This window comes from Ornithodoros turicata, chromosome 6 (assembly GCF_037126465.1).
Source record: "Ornithodoros turicata isolate Travis chromosome 6, ASM3712646v1, whole genome shotgun sequence".
NCBI classification, from domain to species: Eukaryota; Metazoa; Arthropoda; class Arachnida; order Ixodida; family Argasidae; genus Ornithodoros; species Ornithodoros turicata.
In genome coordinates this window covers 4139662-4160907 of record NC_088206.1, presented here as the reverse complement: position 1 = coordinate 4160907, position 21246 = coordinate 4139662, and the positions used below count along the sequence as shown (strand labels likewise).

Below are 21246 nucleotides of genomic sequence, written 5' to 3'. Positions count from 1 at the left end.
AGACCTCGAGGTAACGAGTGTCAGAAAGTGCTTGCTCGCGTACAGCGATTAGAGGTCCCCCGGCGGCCGGTAAAACGCGCGAAAACCAATTATGGTTCCTTTTTTTAGTTCAAAAGATAACTTTCAAGATCCATAGATTTGAAGAGCATTGAAGTGAGTGCGTGAGTGCGCGACTGCGAAGGCGCTCACCAGAAGTAAAGGAGGTTGCCCTCCACGTCATATTCGCACACTCAACTTTTTCTGCGTGTGCGACAGTGGCGTCTGCGGCTCCGGGGTGCGTTTTGGTAAGGAAAGGCAGATGCCTCCAAATGGAACTGCGCGTGCTTGACGGATTTTGTACCGGCGTACATACCGATGCAAAAACTCGTTGCGAAGTTACGCTCTGCTTTCCAGAATGTGAGTTGGCACAGAGTTGCGCTTCGACACTCAAACACCGTGGATTGTACCGTACCGTGTGTGTGGTTTGTTACTGCATTCTAGTGGACAACGTAGCTCCGATGGTGAAAATTATGATGACTTATGTGACTATGACACACAATAGCGAGCAATGGACGAGGCATCGATCTCAAGAGATGCGAAGCCTCACGTGGTATCGTGGTTGGCGTGATCCGACTGGCGATTTCGCGAAAGTTCATATATAACGATACTCTGATATAACGATCGGATTTCGCGTTCCCGTCAATATCGTTATAAACGGGCTCGACTGGACTTGTGCATTACTGCGTATAAACCTTGGTACGTGTGACATGCAGGCAGTTGCTGCAGGCGATAGCCATGACATCTTGTGATCTGTGTGCAAGTACGAAACCATGGGAGCAGCAGAGAGAGACAGTTAGGGTGATCTTTGAAGAGTTCTATGAGCAAGTAAGCGTATTAGGCAACCTATTATAATGCCTCTGTAGGATATTCGTAGTTGATATGGGCAACCGCATCCATTCCGATCCGTGCAACGTGCCCACCCACTTTCTGTTTTCATTTTTAAATAGGGCGACGTTGAAAAAGCAGAAGGACGCCAGCCGATCCCCATGATGGACAGGTCAAAAGCTCAAGAACTGCCAGCATCACAGGTGATTGACTGTTACTGCCTTCAAATACATTGTTACACTAGTAGTATAGAGATGAAGCGAGTAATTGGCACAGATGACAAGAGTCTACATTAAACACAAGTCTACATTAAAGGGAGACTCTGCACCAAAAACTTGGTTGAGCTAACAATATGACATCAATCCGTACCACGTGATATTTCAGTGAATACTATTATATACAATTTCTCATCCCCAAGTGGCACAGATAATTAGAAACGGAATATTTTCCCTTGAGTTATTAGGCGCTCCTCCACGGAAAAGCAGTCCAGCAACACTGGGGCTCACTTCACCAGTATTCCTCGTGTACGACTTTCTGTAGGTTTTGCTTTTACCGCTGGCGAATATTTTGAGAACCAAATCGACGAAGTAGATGACTGGTCATCCATATGGCATTAAAGGGACTATGAAATTTCCCGAACCCCCATACTTTTTTTCGATGGAAACCGTTCTTCCCGCAGAGAAACTAATATGCCACAAATTTTTCCGGACGAAATCGCTCCACTCTGCGAGGAGCGCGCGCTGGAAATGTCTCTTCCGCGTTCCTCCTCTCCCGCGCATATTTCCCTGCCGATGGTGTAACTGTACGCACCGCTCTTCGGTTCCCCGTTACGTCACCGGTGTTGCACAATGGCAAGTAATGCCGCGAGCTCGCGCTGTGGCTGCCGCCACTGCCGAAATCTGCCGATCGCGCGAAAGCTGGTGTCATGGAGGTTTCCACTCCCGATGAACGCATACGCGGGATCCTACGGCGCATGCTCCTGGCGGGATTCCTCGGCTCGGCAGCACGTCACGATGACGTGTTGCTGAGCCGGCCGTGGTCGCGTCAAGTTACCCGTTGTGTCTCCGCTCGGCAGCTCATCACGGCGCGGCGCCAGCTGTCCTCCCTTCGCCGCTCCGTTTAAATTCGCTCCCGAGAAATCCGCTCGCGCGACGAAAGTAAAATTTCGGTTCTAGACTCAGAAAAATGTCTTCTTTCGAACGAAACGAAGAAAAAAATCGTTTCATAGTCCCTTTAAGAACTTACAAAGCGTGTTCACGAAAAACAGCCTCTTGCCCACACGAGACTACCAGTGACGTCACGCACGGTACAGGAGGTAGGGGAGAGGGAACCTTCAAAAGTTTCGGTTTCGTTTTGAGCTTCCCAGCCCTTTTGATAACTAACGAGTCCCCGACTGCCAAACCAACTTTATTTCTCATTTCAGAAGATTGTATCGAACTTATTAACAAAGCCATTATAATAGTTTCGGATTATCCTGGAGCCTCCCTTTAAGTGCGTTTTCCCGAGAGATTGCTCCATTTGCCTGTATCCATGTAGCACTTCTTCATGCAGTGCATACGTCATCATGAGAAACCTTTGTGACCCTTTCCCACTTGACATGGCTTCATATTTCGTGTGTCCCAATGATCTCCCAAAGGCATTTATTACATTTGCAAATACAATACATTGTTGTGTTGCATGCTAGGAGCACCCAGATGGTAAACTTTTTTGATGGTACCCTCATGCAAAATGTTAAATTTGGGATCCTGCTCACTCCAACGCTTTAAGAGTTGAGATTGGTCGACCTTATAGCTATTCAGTACCATGTGCACTTTCTGCGTCCTTGCATATCTGTTAGTCTTTCCCAGCTTTAAACTGGTAGATACATGTACTTGGAGTAGTTGGTCCTACTTTTTTGTACTATGCTTCACTTCCGAGACTAAAATTGAGGGGCACTGATGTACTTTTTTGTCATGCTTCAGGTGGGATTCCTGAAAAACATCTGCATACCTTGCTACGAACTGCTGGCTATGGTTGTTCCAGGCACTGACGACATGAAGAAAGGCTGTCTGTATGTTATTTTTTTCAGTAATTAAGAAAGATTTTCTTGCTCGAGCCGCAATATCCATGGCAGGCATCCAATAGTGCAGAAGACCTTTTTCGCGTGCCCCCCCCCCCCCAAAGAAAAACGCAAATATGTCGTTCATATGGCAGGAACACGATTATGTGCGACGTTTATTGCCGTAGGCATGCACTGTTTTAGCAGTTTAAAGGATTTTTTTCAGACATCCCTTTGACAGTTTGCATAACATTAACCCCCCCCCTCCCCTCTGACAGTGGTAATATGTGATGTCCTGGGGCAATATTCGCTTAAAATCTAACCATGTTTCTAACTTCTTTCGCGAATATAACTTCCCGCGAATCACATTTCGAAGCAATTCCGCAAAAGCGCACAAAAGTATTTTCCACACATGAGAGAAAAAGGACTTCTGTAGTATATGCAGCTTCTGAAGCAATTTGTAGCTTCTGTGAATCACAATGTACAAAAATTTTGAAAAGGGACCTTTCCCGAATATGACATAGAGTTCTGGTTTGCGATGGGCATACGAGAATATGAGACGAGTACGCTGTTCTCGTGTTACAGAGACAACCTCAAGTTGTGGGAAGAACTTGCTGCAATCGAGGACTCCAAACTCGAGAAAGGTGACGACACCTAACGTCTTCCACAGTCCACCTCCTGCAGGGACCTCAACCGAGTGTACACTTGCGTGCAAAACTGCCTACAATCATCCCAGTGGTGTGCCCTCAGCGATGACCCTGAGGTTGCACAAACACCCTCCCACCTGTGCCTCGCAATCCCACGTGATTTCAGGTGTCGTGTGCCAACAAACTGAAAGCACCGGCAGGCCCTGTACAGATATTTCCCGAGGACAATTTTCTTTCTTTCTTTTTTTTTTTGTCATGATTTGGTCTAGGAATTATCTAATTATTCGCGGAAGCTGTAAAAGTGCTTAATCGTCGTTTGAAATATGAAACGGCTAGGTTTCTGTTTTACATAAGTTACCCGAGTTTTTATATGTAGTATATTTCAGCATGCAAAAGCATGCCCGCTCGAAATAGCAGTTTTAAGGCATTGCAACGTGTCTTCATAGTAATTGCGTCGGTCAAAACTACGCTTTTTCAACGTCAATGCCATCGAGTATATTTTTCAATAGTTTAGAGTCTAAAGCAGTGTTTCCTTGAACGCATTCTCGAGTAACGTTAAATCAGTTATAAGATTACCTGCTATGTCATGCCTGCATTGCAAGTTATTCTGTACATATGAAGTAATATTCAAATTATTTGTCTATTTCAAAGCAAGTCAAAGAATATGCACAAAAACTCAAGCCCTAAATTCCAGGACTTGAAGGCTGCGAAAGATACAATCTGTACATTACACGCATGAAAGGAAGTAATGCCTTGGAAGATGGTGCACATCTAAATGTACCACAACAAGTTTTACCACGAAATTTGCTCATTTTTCAGGCATAATTGGATGTTTATACTGACACTAACTGTACACTCTGGCCTGAGTCATTGTACATCTACCGAGCACGTTTTGAGGTCTCACAATGTTTCTCACCATTTTTGCCTTGCTAGCTATCTTCCTGTTTCCCCCAGGTGTTTTTGAAACGTTGTTGCACTGTTTCACTTTTTATCATCTCCACGTTGGACTTTAGCACCGTTTACGATGAGTTACTCTAGGCAACATTATTGGTGTCATCTATTTATCATGAATCATCATCACTCTTCCCACGTTGACGTTTTTCTGAGATATCCTACTTACACTAGCACATTACCTGTATGGCTAGATTATGAGAGGTTTGTTGAAAAGAAAACACTGTTGAGAACAAAGGCATTTAATGTCATCACAAAATGCGTTCCTCGAGCAGCAGTGTGCTGGCAAAGCCATCATACCACTAACATTACTGCTGTGATCTGAACTGCTGTTTCGAACGAGAGGAAACAAGCTATTTTCCTTATACTGTTAACGTACGGTAGGCATTATGTAGTGCCTATCATGTCCAATAAAAAATAAGTCTAACATGTTGAATCAGGCATTAGGCCGTTGCCTTTTTTTGATACAATAAATGATATCGTTTCATACGATATTATCGGTGAAGGTATTGATTTTATATTATAAAAAGCCTTTACAAGTACAATGGCGAAGAAGTAGGCACAAAGAAATATTTTAGTGCTTTACAAAGTATGTGTTTTGTTTCGGCGCTACTGCAAATGACTGTGAACAGCATGAATTTCACAAGGCCAAACACTCGCACCCGGAGTTCGCTTATTCGCCTTAGGAAAAGGACAGACTCTGTAAATACAGAAATATGCGCACGCATTGAAATGACACCTATACAGCACTATAAGTGTACGTTAAGAATTCAGTGAGTTCAGTATTGTGAAAGTGACTTGAGAATTCAGTGAGTTGCGCTTTTGCAAGCTGTGTCCTGTGATGCCATCAGTTATCAGGGGCCTCAAACTTAAATCGCGTCACTTTCCCTATCACATCAAGATATCATGTGATAGGGAAGGTGTGTATCGTTGGCAAAACAAGCGCATGTTGGTGTTGCAACCGTCGTGTACCTTCATGATTTTCGGGTGGTTATCTCATGGCAACACAGCCTAGCGCTCGGAAATTGCTAGGTCGGTGCACGAGCTGCATCACGTGACCGTTGCCACCCGAACATGAGTGCCAGGAATCTAGCTGTTTTAGTCACTTGGATCACACTAGGGGCAGCGCGGTCGCCCGCCTCCGGCTTCCGTCGTCTGCTAAACCACGTGAACTTCGACGTGCGGGCCAATCAGAGCACGCGCCGTCACCGCAGACTATAGTTGAGCAACCCACCGCTCGAGCGAGCATGACTGCTCGGGATCTGGCAAAAAAACGTTGCCACGAAATGACCACCCGAATTCGCCAGAAGTTTTCCTTCGCGCAATGGCATCCATCATCGGAAACAACAACAAAAAAAAAAAAAACAAACCGTGTGATCACAGTGACGGACCCCGGGGGATTTAAAAAAAACGTCAGTTTATACATTGGATTTCCCTCTCTCCCCTTCCTCACTACGCGCTCCGACAAAGGGTGCGTTCCTAGCACGACCTACTAGATTATTACGACCACGTCGTAGGCACCCGTTCCCAGCGCCGCATTTTTGGAAGCTAGCGGTGGCGCTTCTCATCGTCCCAGTTATTGCTTCCTCAACTTCTACAATACTTTGTACTTCAGCTTACCTTAGTATTTCTGTACAAGCGGTGGACGTTCCACAGATGTTTAATTCTGAGGGTGATTGTCATCATTCTACGCGTTTTTATAGGAGATAGGAGCTAACGCTGTCGTCTGCTACGTTAGCCGTACATGCGCTTCTGCGATTTCAAATTTCCATCGTCCAATCGTGGCGTGCCGATGAGTAGCGCCTCTAGCGGATCGTGCGGACGGGCTCCTCATAGGGGTTGATTATGACATGGTCGTTATAATCTAGTAGGTCGTGGTTCCTAGACAGGTCTAGGAACGCACCCTTTGTCGGAGCTCCAGCGACTGGAGAGTAGATAAGCCCCGTTCCAAAACCTGCCCCACTAACTCGATGACGTCATAACCTAGTGCCAAAAAGTAACTCAGGTCAACTCGACGAGCTACTCCGATGACTCTTCCCTAACCGGTGGGTCGGTCCGGGTAATCACATCACATACGCTGTTGCCTGCTAGTCTCCCACCGTTTTGTCCGGACTTCACCTGTTCTCCTTTTAACTGGTTTACTTATGAACCGTGTATCAACGTGTTTTTTTTTTTGTGACAGGACTTTTCCTGTGATGTCCCTCGTTCCAAATGGCAAAAGATCTTGACCTTTTTCCTTGCTCTTTTTCCCACAAAAAATTATATATCATTATTAATGATCACAGAACAAAAGCATGCATAAGTACTTAGCAGAAGGTCCACTTCAATGTTGGCGTGGAAGCACTTTTGCGTGGAAGTTGGCACCTGAATACCCCTGCAAGGTTCACCTTTGTTTTTTGTTTTTTTTCTCCCCTTCAGGCTCACGAGAGGCGTCAGTTTTTGAAGCATTTATTTTAAGGAAGATAAAAGAAACACTAAAGATCACTTGACAGGAACCAATGGTGGATCCAGGCCTTCTGTGGGCAACCACCTTGAACTGTCAAGGGCGAGGTAGAATTCCTGAAAGAGCAGTGGTGACTACCGGTTTGATCAAGAAACGAATGAGCTGGTACTGGGGCTACCCCAGTTTATCCAGACCCCCAAATATTTGGTAACGCCCCCCAACTGCACTCCCAATCTTTTTGCAACATTCTCACCCCCACCACCACCCCAAACTACTGAGCTACACATAGATATCAACGAAATCTCCTAGTCTGACACGCATGGGACACCTGGCCTCCCATTCTCTTTCTCAAACGCTCCCCCCCCCCCCGCTTTTACGGCTGTCATAGTACTGTCATTACCTTCCTGCCAGCAATAAGGCCTTTGCAACAAAACTGAGTTAGAAGGGCAACGGCGTTCCTGCAAGACAGTCTACGGCATTCCATCGAAACTGCCCAAGCCTCGTTACCAAGCAAGCCGTAAACAGGATTCAGCACATTTAATTCAATTTGAAATAAAATGCTTTTTAACAGACGTAATATTGTCATCTTTTTTTGTGTGTGTGTGTTTTTCTGGCGTTTTTGCACTTTTTTGGATGCAGACGATGGATTGGAGACATTGGATGGTGCGATGCCGCGTGCAGTGGTTCGAGTGGTTTATCCCATCTGTACAAGTGCTATGTTTGTAGTTACACCCTCGAACCACTGCACGCGGCATCGCACCGTGTCGTCTGCATCCAAAAGGTCAGACGCCACTCAAAAAACTATCCAAAGCACTTAAAAGCAAATATAGTTTGCTGTTGTATTTTGAAAATACCAACAAAACGTTGTTTTTGTGTCCTTTCAGTAAGAAAAAAGCGTGATTTCGCTACATTTTATTCAACGTTCACAGACTTGTTTATCGACGTGGACATCATCAACAAAATGCCTTCACGGATACCGCCTGCCAGCTCCCCAGAGCTTAGGGCCGTATGTAACTTACTGCCATTCCTTAATGCCGTAACTTTAAGGGCCGTATATATGACAGAGGTATAACTCTCTAGTTATCTCAGTAACTGTTCAGTACTTTACCGAGAACAACCACTAATGTAACAGTTCCAAATGCTTTTGTTTCGCGTGTCACTCTGCTGTTGTACCTATTTACGTCGCTTATAAAATGCACAGGCTTTTCCTAAAACGGGCTCTCATAAAAATCACCTAACTCTCGGGAGTCGAGGTCTCGTGACATCTCATAATGCTACAGGCTGTATAAAACAACGTCCTCAAGTGCATTAAATGCTTAAATTAAAAATTAAAATTCAATTGAAAAAAAAAAATCCAGACTTGCCTCATTTCTAGCAACGGCCAACTCGTTTCGTGTTTTTACGTCCAGGTTGAAGTCATGATCTGGAATGATTTTAGTTCACAGTCTTGATGCATGTTACAAACACCCATTTTGTGTACAAAAGCTACCTTCGAATTCGCTGTCTGGATCATACTGTTGCTGCGTTTGCGGGTCTTGAGGCTGTGGGGCAACTTGTTGCTGCGGATCAGCCTGGGCTGCACTGTACTGGTCATAGCTTGGCTGGGAAATCAAAGTTACACGCAACTCATTGTAACTCACTTGCTATTGTCACTGACTAGCTGTAACAACTGCAGCTTAGTTTCTTTTCTTTTCTAAGGTGAGCTACCCATGAATACTGATCTTAGCCTTGTTTAACACTGACTACTGTCAGCTGTTTCGTGCAAACAAAGGCCTCAGTTTACAGGATACAACCCACAGTCCACAAAGTTTCCGGAGACTGACCTGCTGGGTACCATCAGCCTGCTGCCCGTAGTAACCCGCATATCCGGCGTACCCCGGGTAGCCCTGGTAATTCTGGTAGTATTGCTGATAGTTCTGCCAGGGGTTGTAGTAGTTTTGGTAGTTATAGTTCTGATAGTTGTACATGCTACTGTAGTCCTGCTGCTGCGGTGGCGGAGGCTGCTGCGGCGGCGGCGGCTGGGCTGCCATGGTAGTGGCTGTTGTTGTGGTACTTGAAGTTGTAGACAAATTTCTGCATGAAGGCATGTCACATGCTGTTAGGCAAACTGTGACCCAGGACTGTGGTACACAGACATCCTCTCTGGCTTCGATGAAATGCGAATAAACTTTTCTGACAGACACATTGGAGACTACAGGACCACAGCTACATGACTAGGTGTAACTGCTTGTGGATGTAGCCTTGTGTTTTAGGGATAAACCAGAGCTTAAACCAGTTTTTATGTGTGTGTCCTCCCCGCACACATAAAGGCGGGGAGGACACACACCTCCCCGCCTGTGTGTGTTCGGGGACACACACAGGCGGGGTGTGTCCCCCGCCTGTGTGTGGAGGACACCCCCACCCGTGGCCCCGATTTGCATCGTCGTCACTCAGGGTAAAACCAGAAAAACCCAGGATACAAACCATGTAAAGTGCCAATTGAGCCACCAATGTCTGAAGAAGACTAAGCTCTTGAAAACAAAAGCACACTGAAATGCAAGGAGCACTTTTCTCTTACTTTCCGCCCAAAGACCCAAAGATCTGCTTTTCCACACATATCGCCTGATTTTACCATTTTAAAGCTCCTGAAATAAACCAGATTTTTGCACACGCCCGTTTTAAAAACATAAAACCCGAAAACACGAGGGTCCGTTCATGGATTGAAGCAGCTTAGCAGACGACACTGGGGCTTCCTCCGGTCGTCGGACACGTCAATAGGAATGTAACGGTTAACAAAAAAAATACAGATTTATACACGTTACTCTCGTAATTGTGCAACAGCAGAACCTCCAGAAGTCTTGCAAATAGCAAAAATGGGATGTAACACTTGCAATTCACGTTATGCCTAACAACAGGACATCCACAGAACGATCGGACTGCTGATAATTGTCCTCACCTCTTGGGTGTTGCGATGCTCACACGTATGGACTTCCTTCCAAGCAGCGAGTAGCCGTTCATGTCACGCAGGGCCGCGTGATACTCATCTTCATCACTGAATCTCACAAAGCCGTAACCTCTGCTAACACCCTTGTCGTCTAGCACCACTGCAAAAGCCCTCCACCATCAATGCCCTCATCCGACAGTCACCGGGCAAGACGACAAATTAGCAAATGACAGGCGCGATTGGCATTGGTAACCAGGAGACCGGCTACCAGTCACAACAGCATTGAATGTGATGTGTCAAATAATTCAAATAATGCAGTGTATTTCCATAATCAAAAGAACCATACATTGCTTGCGTCCTCCACCTTTTCTTGCAGAAGGAGTTGAGCGAATTTGCAAATCATCAAGAGACACCTGGAGTCGTCAACCGACAAGAGGGGCAATTTGTCAGTTAGCAAACTTGCCAGCCAAAGTTTATATATGAATAAATGATCCAAGTTGCTTCACAGGCCATGTGGGTGCAGGCTTAAAAGGGACTCGGAGTTCTCAAGAAGAATTAAAGGAAACTAATTGTGAGGACAACAGGTATAGTACTTTGTTACCCAGGAAACAACGAATGTCCTGTTAGATTACCTCCACTCCAATTTCTACACGCCTTATCTTGACAAGATAGTTACCATGCTCCCCATCCTTGTATACAAGTGAAGGACGTCTCCCAATAAATTTGTGTCTTTGATGTCTAGGAATACTCATCGTTGCGCAAAATGTAGCAAAGACAAAGTCGGATTTCTACATATATAAAATAAAACATAAAAATAATCCAAAAAGCGTTTCCGCTACAGAAAGCAATGCGCAGCTTGACCAATTAAGTACAGGATTTCCCAGGATAAGAATATATGGCACCTCTTCCACACTGTTAAAAAAAAAAAAAAAAAAAAAAAAACACTTCTGCTTGCATGGCAGATGTCAACGCTCTCTCAAGCGAGCGCTCGAAAAATGCACCCTGCTTCCATTATCTGAGTAAGACTAAAGGCTTGCGCCTCCTATACACTGGCAATAGCCTATTCCGGCACTGTCTTGATCTGCTGCAGAATCGGTGTTGCTATCATACTATGCCATGTAAGCATATCTGCTATAGGAGAAACAACAGTCCGTTCAAGCCTCAAAACTGCGAACCAATATAATACAAGAAAATATCGTAATTGCTACCAAACTAACCACAGCTACATATACAGAAGGCTGAAAACAGGGGCACAGGGCCTTTTTCGAACGTAGGGACGGATTGCATTTGTAAAATTTTTTACGGTGTGTGGTACAATCTTTGAAGAAGAAAAAAAAAAACGCAGCTTTGCAGGGCAGGAAACATCTCATAGTGCTTCAAATGTTGAAAATTTCGAAGTAATTCAGGGTCGACCTCTCCCGCTGCTTCGGATTTTTGCACCAGGGGGCTCCCGCTTTTAAACTCTGCACCCATCACTCTCGTAGGGGAATTCCATGCGATGACAGGCACGCTGCTGGGTACAACAACACGATTCTTTCTCTCGCTTACCCTTTCCGGCTCTCACGGATGGAAACTTCTTATTGAAAGCAGTGTAGAGGGCGAGGTCGTCGACTTCCGACGTGAGATCGCCGACAAAGATGGAATACTCTTTCCTGAGGGGCGAGACGGGAAAGTAATCAGGCGAAAGGGGGGGGTCGTAGCGCAAGTTACGACAGAGTCGGTGGAAAGCCCAGAGAGGTTGTATAATACAAAAAGTATGTCAGAAATGTCACAACAAGCAGAAACTGTCACGTACCTATGGAGCCACTCCGCAGAGATTTTTTTTGTTTACAAAGGAAACCTCCCCTAGTGCGGAGTCAGTATCGAGTGTCACGTGAGCTGCCCGTATTCTCTCATCCAGCTGTGACCAAAATTTTTTTGTTTACATGCTCTTTAACAACTAGCAAACATATAGGGGAGAGATAAGGCAATAACACAGTTCTTAAACAAATTGCATCTGGAGGAACCTGGAAAATGTATCGAGAGCGTTCCAATATTTAGTGCTGGAGGCTCGGGAGCCGCACACGTACTAAGAATACCCGCTGCGAGGGAAGAAGGCGACAAATATTTTACATCAATGTGCAGAATAGCTCGCGTAATTTTTAATGAGTCAGCATTAGAGTACTCGTTGGGCGAGAATCGTGGCGTGGTCTGTCTGTAGCCACGACACATTCGCGGTGAGGGAAGGAGGAGAAGGAGAAGGCGCGCCATGGCATCAGTGCGTTGGAAAACTAATTCGGACGTATCTGCGTGGGCGCGCCATGGGTTATGAAAGCTGTGCGGAGGAGCACCACCTACTAAGCAAGCAAGCAAGCGGCAGCGAAAGAAAGCTGATGCTGCAAGACGGTGCCGCCAAGCTGAATCGGAGGAAGCCTGAAAGGCTCGTTTGGCTGCAAATGCTGTCTCGCATTAGCGTTGTGTAGGGTCGTGTGAAGTGTTGTGAAGCGTTGTGAAGGGGTAGTTCCCAAAGGGTTTTCAAGTTTTAATGCCAACGCATTTCCATCAGATCCACCAATGGATCGACCATGTTTTTTTTGTGTTTCATTCCATTCATCCTAACAGGGATGGGTTCTGCGCAATGGATCATCAAAGACATATTGCGAAGGTTATTTTGCGCTCCGAGGAATAGGCTTGCAAAGTGATTCGCCAAAACTAAACTCAAATCCGCAAAGGAGACTGGGACACCATTTTGCTGTAAGGTCACATCACTTCAGAAGTGCATCTAACAAAGCTTAGAAGTTGTCTATCATCAGAAGTTGTTCTTAGGGCTGGTGAGCCAGGAGTGTGAATGGATACACTCAAACTCCTTTATAACGAAACTTGGGAGACTAAAAAAAAAAAAGGTATCGCAGTAAAGGTTAATCTGTTGAAAAGGATGTGAGCAAGGTTCGCACAGTTGGTATAATGGAACACCGGGCCCACTAGCGTTAAGAATCATGCTAGCAACCTTGTCATAAGGAAACTTCTTTCACGCAGCTTTATGAGTGCTTTTGTGCACGCGTACCGGCCCTAAACTTTGTTTTCTTCCTAGTTGTGAGAAATGCACAGCCAGAGCTGCGGCCAATGATGTTCCAAATGTTAGTACCATAGAAAAAGTTGCAAACAAACGGGACGCATGCAGCAAGATCGCCACGTTGATTCAGTTTGTTTACCTTTTTGCTTCGAAATAGGATTACTGGTGTCACCACTGTGGTGGTGTTTTATGTTTCGATACGATGTGTGTATCGCGCGGCACACGAAAAGACGCTGCAGGAACATGAAAAAAAACTGTATGCCATGAAATTTTGTTGCTGTGGTATGATAGGCATAAAGAGAACTTACTGACTCTAAACAATGCCCACAGATATCTGGTTATTTACACACCGCGGCATTCGCGTTGCTTTTGTTGCTCACGCCTATCATGCTGCGAAGTGTCTGTACAGGATTTTCTCATAAAATTTACCAATTGAGGGTCTGCAGCCGTACTGTCTTATTTTTGTTCGAACAATTCTGCCTCCGTCTCTGTGCTGCGTACATCCGCGATGTATTTACACGCACCTTTCTTTCGGTCTGAAAAAGCCCTCGGTGTTTTCTGAACCGGCGAGCTCTTGCGCTTTGTGCACAGCACACGTCCAGATTGTAAAGATTTCTAAACTGGGTTTCGGGTATCTGAGTGCGCAAAGGAAAGAAAGCGTCGTAATTTGTCAGGGATAAAATGGTTCCGCTTTGCGGTTGCGTGTGCGGCAACGCTATCCAGGAGTCCGACATTTGGCTGTCACGATAGAAACACGATAGAAACAACTTACAGGGGCGCCTGATCCTTTCCGTGGCAAGCGTGGTTCAATTTGAATCTTTTTGACTGAAATTCAAGGAGAAACATTTCAGAGTACTTATGAGAACAGTCTCAAAACTAACAATGCACAATATGAGGTAGCTCTCAGCCGGAACCCAGCACCAGGTGGCGGCACTTGTGACTCCCGCTCACTTATCTCGGGTCATTGTTTGCTCACTCATCTTCAGCTCGACTCCTCATTTGCTCACTTATGCTCGATTGCTTTCCTTCACCTCCTGGACCTGGAAGTGCTTTCCTTCACCTTCAGCAGGCCATGGCTATCCCTATGGCTATCCCTCACTGCTGCTCACTGTACTGATTGTCATGCGGGGACTTGTGCCACAAACTTTGGGCTTCCAACGCGTCTCTTCCAACTTCAAAATGTGTTTCATCTAGTCAAATACAATCAAAATGTGATATTCCCTTTCAAATCACCACTTTAAGTTAAAATCTGTGTCCCCAGTACATATCAAGTGTGGACTGCAAAGGATTTCTCGAGCTGGGGTAGCAGTGATCCCGATTGGGCACTCATTTGCACCGCGCTCGACAACACATTTGAGCGTTAACTTCTGCGGACAAAGGATGAAAAACTTACAGGATTTGATCCCGGTATGGGCTTTCCGTCACAGTGGTGCAACACGCGTTGCGCTGTGCTGTCGTCTCCAAACTCAAGAAAACCGTATCCCACCGGTAAACTGCGGGAAGAAGAAGAAGAAGGGGCGAAAAGATTAAAGCGCTTCTGCGGAGAAGCTTATCGCTCCAAAAAACCAAACTCATCCAAAATATGTATCCTGCCCAGAAAAGATGACAACACTGCAAAGGCGAAACAAAGCTCTAGCTACATACGCAGACGAGGGTGACTCGTTAATTTTCAAAGCACTTCCTGAGCGATCCCTCTGCTAAAACATACACGTAAAAGCTGTACCATCATGGTACAAAGCGCGCGCAGTTTTTCATTTATTTGTTTATGCTTGTTACGCTACATCGCCTTGCGGCATAGAGCAGCGGGGGTAACGAAGAAAAAAATGAATATGTACATAACATTACGAGAATCACTGCACTACACAATCATTGAAACAATCATTTTTCCATATAAGACTATAATTAGTCACAAAAGAGAGAAGGCATATCATACGCGTCTCAACGCTGGAAAACCTAACCAAAATCGGGGAAATTCACTGCCAAAACCTAATCAAATTGACGAATTTCACAGTCGATACAGTTTCCATAAACCCCCAATCAGTACTCATTACATTATTGAAAGTAAAATCTCTCTTTCTTACAAGAGTATGAAGGAAGACAGAGGTTAAGTCCATGAACTTTACTGCACATTAAAGTTCCAGTCATATATAGTTTTGGGGAAAAATGAATGCCTAAAATCGTCCGTTCTGCAAAGAGAGGGCCTCAACTTACTGTGGTGGCCTAATCTTGGTGAGATAAGCGTGGGAGGGCTCAGATACAGATCCTTCGAAATAATAGTCCTATCATTTGCGATATCATCCAAAAGCTTAAGTCGCAGTTGCCTTCTTCTGAACGATAAGGTATCCCACACAAAGTTTGCCTTTAGTTCAGTACCCAGTTAAATACCAGAACCCATACAGTTAAATACCATTCTTGCAGCAATGTTTTGAACCCTTTCAAGTTTTTGAATCAACGTTTAAGTGAAAAATGCAGCAACATGATACCAGATACAGAAGTGCAAACTGCCCCAGCTCAGATGAGACTCTGTACAAAAAATTATTCATCAAGAAAGTTTCCTCCCACCCTTCACGCCGATTGAAATAGGTACTGCACATTCCTGTAGAAATAGGACTCTAGCTTCACTGACAACATAAGTCATCCTGAGGCCAACTTCGCCCTGGACCGTGCTTGTCTAGCGCATGGTGTGGGGGGTACCCTCTCATATCCCCCTTGAAATCCTTCTGGTAGACATTGTTTGTCTTGAAACGAGACATCACCGAATTGCCAACTGGTTTCATGCTCACTTTTCCTGGTGAGGAATAATGCAGCCATCGAGTTTTTGAACCAGGTTTGAAACCGAGCGTTTTGTTAACTGATAGTTTTAGTACGGCCCATGGAGTAAGCGTGTGGCACCCGCGCCGACAGAATATATGATAAAGACCAAGCAGTACTCATAACGAGAGTCACACACATTGTATCGAAATCCTGTTGCTGCATACTGGGATTTACTGTCATGCTGTGGGTGGGGTGGGTTTCCTCAGTGAGCTTACCCTGTTAATTTGTTCGCGATTATTTTAGCAGAGAGGCACGTTTCCCCCATGGAGGCAAACGCTTGCTTCAGGAAGGCTTCATCCATGTAGGGCTCAATCTAGGCAAGGCCATACCAATAGAGAAATGAGACGTAAAAGTGATGGCAAATCGCGCTACTTCAAATTGGGCTTCCTGATAGTCAGACATTTTCTGTCACCAGTCCGATTATAAGACAGTTACCTTCACATTGATTTATCTGACAGAGTCACTGTCGAACTCAGTGACAAGTAAACTTACAGGGTTTGTGTACTAACACGAAACTCACAATGCTAATTCCGCTTTAGTCCTAACCTGCTCGAATGATATTCCCCCAGATGTAGGCTAACAGAATACTCACGTCGCCCATCCAAAGTGTGCCCTTTGACATCGCCACTACGTGTATTGCTTAATTTCTTTCTCAATGTGCTACAAACGAAGAAAGCATATCCTCAAAGCGATCCAAATTCGCTGCAAATAGCGACGAACACCTCTACAGCGCTTTGTGAAAAGGTTGATCTTTTTCGCGGTTCTTCGTTTTTTCCACCTTAGTGGTGGCGCCACTAACCTACTAACAGCCCTTCTATTTTTAATAAAAAAAATCGTGTTAAACATCGTCGGGAATCGCAATAAATTTCAAAAAAGTACTCAGAATAATTAAACTACATTAATGAGAAAGTATGATAATCATTAATTCGCGTAACAGCTGCGGAGTCACGCTTGGCTTCTGCTGCAGGCTGCAGTCATCGGGTCAAGCATAGAGTGAAGTGTAGAGCCACAGTGTACTCGAGCAGCGGGGGCAATTATATAACTGATTGGTATGTCCTAACCTCAAATTACAACTACATGCATGTCTGTGTCCTTGTTCATAGAGTACGCTCAACTTCAAGACTAGGCTTCTGCAGCCTTCTTCAATTTTGCCGGATAAAGTTAAGACCTTGAGCGAATAATCAGTTACAACAATACGCGAATGGTCTGTGTTTTTTTTTTTTTTTTTTTATCATTAAGCCACATCCTGAATGCTTTGTCAGTTACACGTGAATGCTAATGGCACACAAATCATCTTTCAGTCATCATGTCGTCGCACGCAGTACAGTCACCATTCACAGACATGGGTGCCCTTCTTGAGAGAAACCATGCTGTGAAGAAATGCAGGGCATTCGGCTTGCAGCTGGCTCTGTGTCAAGAAGCGTACGGCAGGCACCGATCCTACGAAAAATGTGCCGACGAAATGAATGATCTTACCGAGTGCGTCTTCGGATGGAAACAAGTAATGTCAAATTGTTGCACCGTGTTTCGTTGCAGAAAGGGTACTGCTCTTCTTTGCAGATGAAGAGAGTAGAGATCATGGAAGAGGAACGTAGGAAGCAGTTCAAGGAAGGCAAGATCGCCCAGAGATACGAGGAGGCCCCTCCGCTCGACAGCATTTCACAGGAGTATCGATGATGCACATCGGGAAGTGATTGTGTGGTATAGATCGTACTCAGTAATAAATGGGTCCTGGCAGAACATCAATCGCAGGTTGCCACGACAACTCCATTCACTGTCGTAAAGGTTGTTTGTCCGTATGTGTACAGCATGCAAGGCCAGAAGCAGACGACATGTCGTCTGCTAACTGCCCCTTGAGCTTGGGATTGCACTTTTTGCAGGTTTACTCTGTGCTTCCTTGTACATTATCTCTTCGGGCATTGGAACTGAAATGCAGCTTTGGATTAAAACGCGGTACAGACTTTCAAACGAGATGCTGCCTCGAAGAAAAGAGAGACAGAGTAGCTAGCTACACTCTGCAGTGTACAAGGATTAATACTGATGATGCTGCTCACCACATCTCTCAAGACGCAACACACGGACGTTGCTTCGTACAACTTCCACGAATTAAATCAACATCGATACACCACAATGAAGGGTGTTCATCGATTCTGAGATTAGAGACTGGCCGACCTGAAGCCAGCACGAAAATCCGGCACGGAGGTACAGAATTCGAATCCTCCAGCAAAAAAACATCCGTGCTCTCTACAAGGGTGTACAAGACGTCATATGGTAAAATTTAATTCGGCAAGTTTTGCCCTGATTCGGCTTGATTGATTGGCAGTAACTGGAAGACAGCGACATAACTGGGCAGCAAAAATTGTGGCTATATATAGACCAATTATAAATAATTGGCTGCAAATTTAATTTTATACAGTGGCTCAGAGAAAGCACATTTGCTTAGCATTAGGTTTTGTCTGGAGTATCGCTATAAGGCCGCATAATTGCGTATTACAGCTTTGAGAAGAAAGAACTGATAGATACACATGCACAGATACACTGGTATGCAGATAACATTGTCTCATAAGTTAAAAGCATAATTCAATTCAAGAATGGCAGCTGATGGAGTGGCACTAACAGAGGGATAACATTAGGAAAGCATAATATCATAAAGGTAATATGACAGTGGTAACAGACCGTGGTGCTTGAAGTTTCGATGAAATTCGCCATCCACCATCATTATATAAAGTAGTTGTTGTGAAGTCTTATATATAAACTGATTAAAACTAGTACACATGTTGTTAAAAGCAATGATACTCCATGCACATACATAACATCAAAGACAAAACAGTCATGTTTAGCATAAAACCATATGGCTAACAACATGTCATTTCCGTGACTACACTTTCGCGCAGTTTTGATTTAAAATGCATTTAAAAATATGTCCATAAGGTAATATGACGATGGTGCTAAAAAACCTAAAATTAAATTGTTGAAATCTAATACACCGGTTGCTAAAAGCAATGATACTACACGTACGTACATAATGCCAAAGCTAAAACCGTAATGAGTAGCGTAAAAGCATAATGCCAAAGCTAAAACTGTAATGAGTAGCGTAAAAACATAACTGCTTAAATCCATTTGTGTACGGCATGTAGGTTTGATTGCAAAAGCATTTAAAAATGTGCCGGGAACATGAGATGAAAATGGAACATGTTGATGATATTTACAGCTAAAGGCCGAACGATAATGTGATGAACAAGATGAGATTAAAATCGTCCCCGTTCCCTCAGTTTCACCACTTCTTCGCCCTGAAGCGCGTCCTCAAAGTGTTTGTCCAGCTTACGAAGGTCTCCCCTGATGTACAGCTGGCGTAGGTCTTCCAAGACGTGCCTGCTCTTAATTGTGACGGACACATCCTCGTCGATGAGCTCTCGTCGATGCCTTTTCAAGACCGGCAGTTCGTCCGGTCCAAAGAAACTTGTGGCCTTTCGCTTTCTTTTGAGACGCCCTTCGGCAGACACCTCTCGAATACCGGGCCCACACTCTGGCTCGGAGTATTTTACCGGTCTGGGCTTCAGCCCATCCGGCACGTCTTGCATAGATGACAGCGTGGTTATCCCTAGGCGACGTAGGCAGAAACGGAAGGTTGAGGGCAAGTCCGTCCGCGGGACGCGAACCGCTTCGAAAGTGGAACCATTGGGTAGTGCCCTCTCTAAGAGGTCACGCGCGAGGTCGAAAACTTTGCTCGTTGCGCTGTGCATAGCGACGAACGGAATGTCGGGTAAGTACATCAGGTACACAACACGACTGGTGAGGCGCTTCGGAAGGTCCCGTAGAGCGAAGCAGCAATATACGGCGGAGTCTTCAAGTTCCCAGGACGTCCGTACATCCCACGCTGATAGAGGAGTGGCACTTTCAACTGATCTCAAGAGAGCGGAGACATCCTTCAGCTTAGACTTCACTCTATCCAGAGAGTCACTGTGAATACGAAATATTTTCCACTGAGATACCTTTGAAATTTTCTTACGCAAATACCAGCAGTGGATCTTGGATAGAGCGCTGAATGTATCATCTGGTCCTTTGGCATCGAGGGCGTCCAATACACAGGCCACAATTTCCGGTTTTGAAGGTTTGTCACTCGGTGGGTTGTTATTGAAATCTAAGTCTTCCAGTTCGACGTCTAACGCACTTCTCAGTTCAGAGACTGTGAAAGAGTTCAAGACCTTGCGAAGAAGTTTGAGACCCGCGGCGTGTGACATCGAGTAAGGAGAAACCTTGCACGAAATTGTTTAAAACAGCCGGCACTTCACACATCGCTTTGGATTCCGCTGGATCTAAAGCCACTAAATAGCTGGCTCGTTTTTGACTCGATGGATGCGGATGCGTGCAATGGATTGCGCCACATGGCGCCACCTAGCCTAAAAACAGATAATGGAATGGAATGGAATGGAATGGAACGGAACCTGAACCTGAATGGATCCTGAACCTGAACCATAGAAACAGATAGATACCTGGCCTGATTGGCGAACCTATGCTAAACGCGTCCGCGCGACTGCCTGTGACGGACGGACTGTTTAACATTGACATCCTGACATTCTGCACACATATCCGAATTGCTGAAAACATTGCCACATGGGATTTTGTTCGCAACATTCCAGTACAGCATTGCGCTTCCTTTAGATTTGACAAAAAATTTGTCTGTCTGCTTGTGTGCTCGGTACACCTCAAGCAAAGTTTTCCCTGCCATTTTCTTTGCCACTGCTTGGTTTCCGCTTCTCTCAGCCTTGTTTTAATGCTCTTCTTCCTGTTGAAAGATATGTCCAGTTCTTTTTCGCCATTTCATATATAGATTGTTGAGATATACGTACCTTCCTGGCCCATCTGCTTTCATCTAATTTTCTCAGCCAAGCTTCGTATTTGATCTTACTTCTCCTCTGCCCCTCTTACCTCGAAGGAGGCACATCTCCCATGATCCCCTCATTCAGTGTATTTCCATGTGCTCTTTCGGTCAACCTCCCTACATCCATCTAGTGTGTCTCCATACAGGACTATTTTCCCAGATTTGCTCGAGTCACTGTTTCCTAATGTCATACCTGGGTCCATCACCTCCTTCCAAATCATACGGATTCTTCGTACTTTCTGTATACTCTCCTATTGTGCAGCACACATCCAATAACATCTAACTCCGCCTTACTTCCTTCAGTGATCACTATGTCGTCTGCGTACATTAGGCCTTCTCTCGACTACGGAAAGCGCCACTGTATGCCAGTGTTGCTCACCACCAAACCCACGGAAAATGTAGTACACGTAGCACGTGGTAGCGAAAACTGCTGTAGATGTGCGTAGCATACTTCAGTGTTTTCAGTTTCCGATCTCCAGCACACACGTGGTTTCCAGATGCACACACGTGCATTACCACAACGCAGAATACGAAACAGCAGACACATCCGGATCTACCTTGCAAGCTGGCTGCAGAATATGAACAAAATGCACCTAGAAAGAATCTGCAATGATTCTAGGTTGCGCGCGCCC

The 21246-nt window shown here is 45.0% G+C and overlaps 3 protein-coding genes across 10 annotated transcripts in view; 1 reads left to right on the top strand and 2 right to left on the bottom strand.

Moving 5' to 3' along the window:
* LOC135398863 (probable 3',5'-cyclic phosphodiesterase pde-5) overlaps window positions 1–4994 on the top strand; it is a 130698-nt gene extending 125704 nt beyond the window's left edge. For all 8 annotated transcript variants that reach the window (XM_064630388.1, XM_064630387.1, XM_064630390.1 and 5 more), the window contains 4 exons: window positions 753–864; window positions 987–1067; window positions 2826–2914; window positions 3488–4994. In XM_064630388.1, the coding sequence (XP_064486458.1) occupies window positions 753–864; window positions 987–1067; window positions 2826–2914; window positions 3488–3560 (355 nt within the window). In that variant the 3' untranslated portion in view covers window positions 3561–4994. The remainder of the gene's footprint in view (window positions 1–752; window positions 865–986; window positions 1068–2825; window positions 2915–3487) is intronic.
* Window positions 4995–6932: 1938 nt separating this feature from the next.
* Window positions 6933–21246, bottom strand: part of LOC135397478 (uncharacterized) — an 82252-nt gene continuing 67938 nt past the window's right edge. Inside the window, exons 10-19 of the mRNA XM_064629082.1 lie at window positions 16325–16359; window positions 15948–16045; window positions 14312–14411; window positions 13691–13743; window positions 11415–11518; window positions 9879–10026; window positions 8767–9016; window positions 8433–8544; window positions 8308–8366; window positions 6933–7059 (exon numbers count right to left, since the gene is read on the bottom strand). Of these exons, the coding sequence (XP_064485152.1) occupies window positions 6982–7059; window positions 8308–8366; window positions 8433–8544; window positions 8767–9016; window positions 9879–10026; window positions 11415–11518; window positions 13691–13743; window positions 14312–14411; window positions 15948–16045; window positions 16325–16359 (1037 nt within the window). The 3' untranslated portion in view covers window positions 6933–6981. The remainder of the gene's footprint in view (window positions 7060–8307; window positions 8367–8432; window positions 8545–8766; window positions 9017–9878; window positions 10027–11414; window positions 11519–13690; window positions 13744–14311; window positions 14412–15947; window positions 16046–16324; window positions 16360–21246) is intronic.
* On the bottom strand, window positions 18054–20037 carry LOC135398865 (uncharacterized). Its single transcript, XM_064630395.1, has one exon. It carries the CDS (start codon window positions 19971–19973, stop codon window positions 18981–18983), a length of 993 nt encoding a protein of 330 aa, XP_064486465.1. The 5' UTR covers window positions 19974–20037; the 3' UTR covers window positions 18054–18980.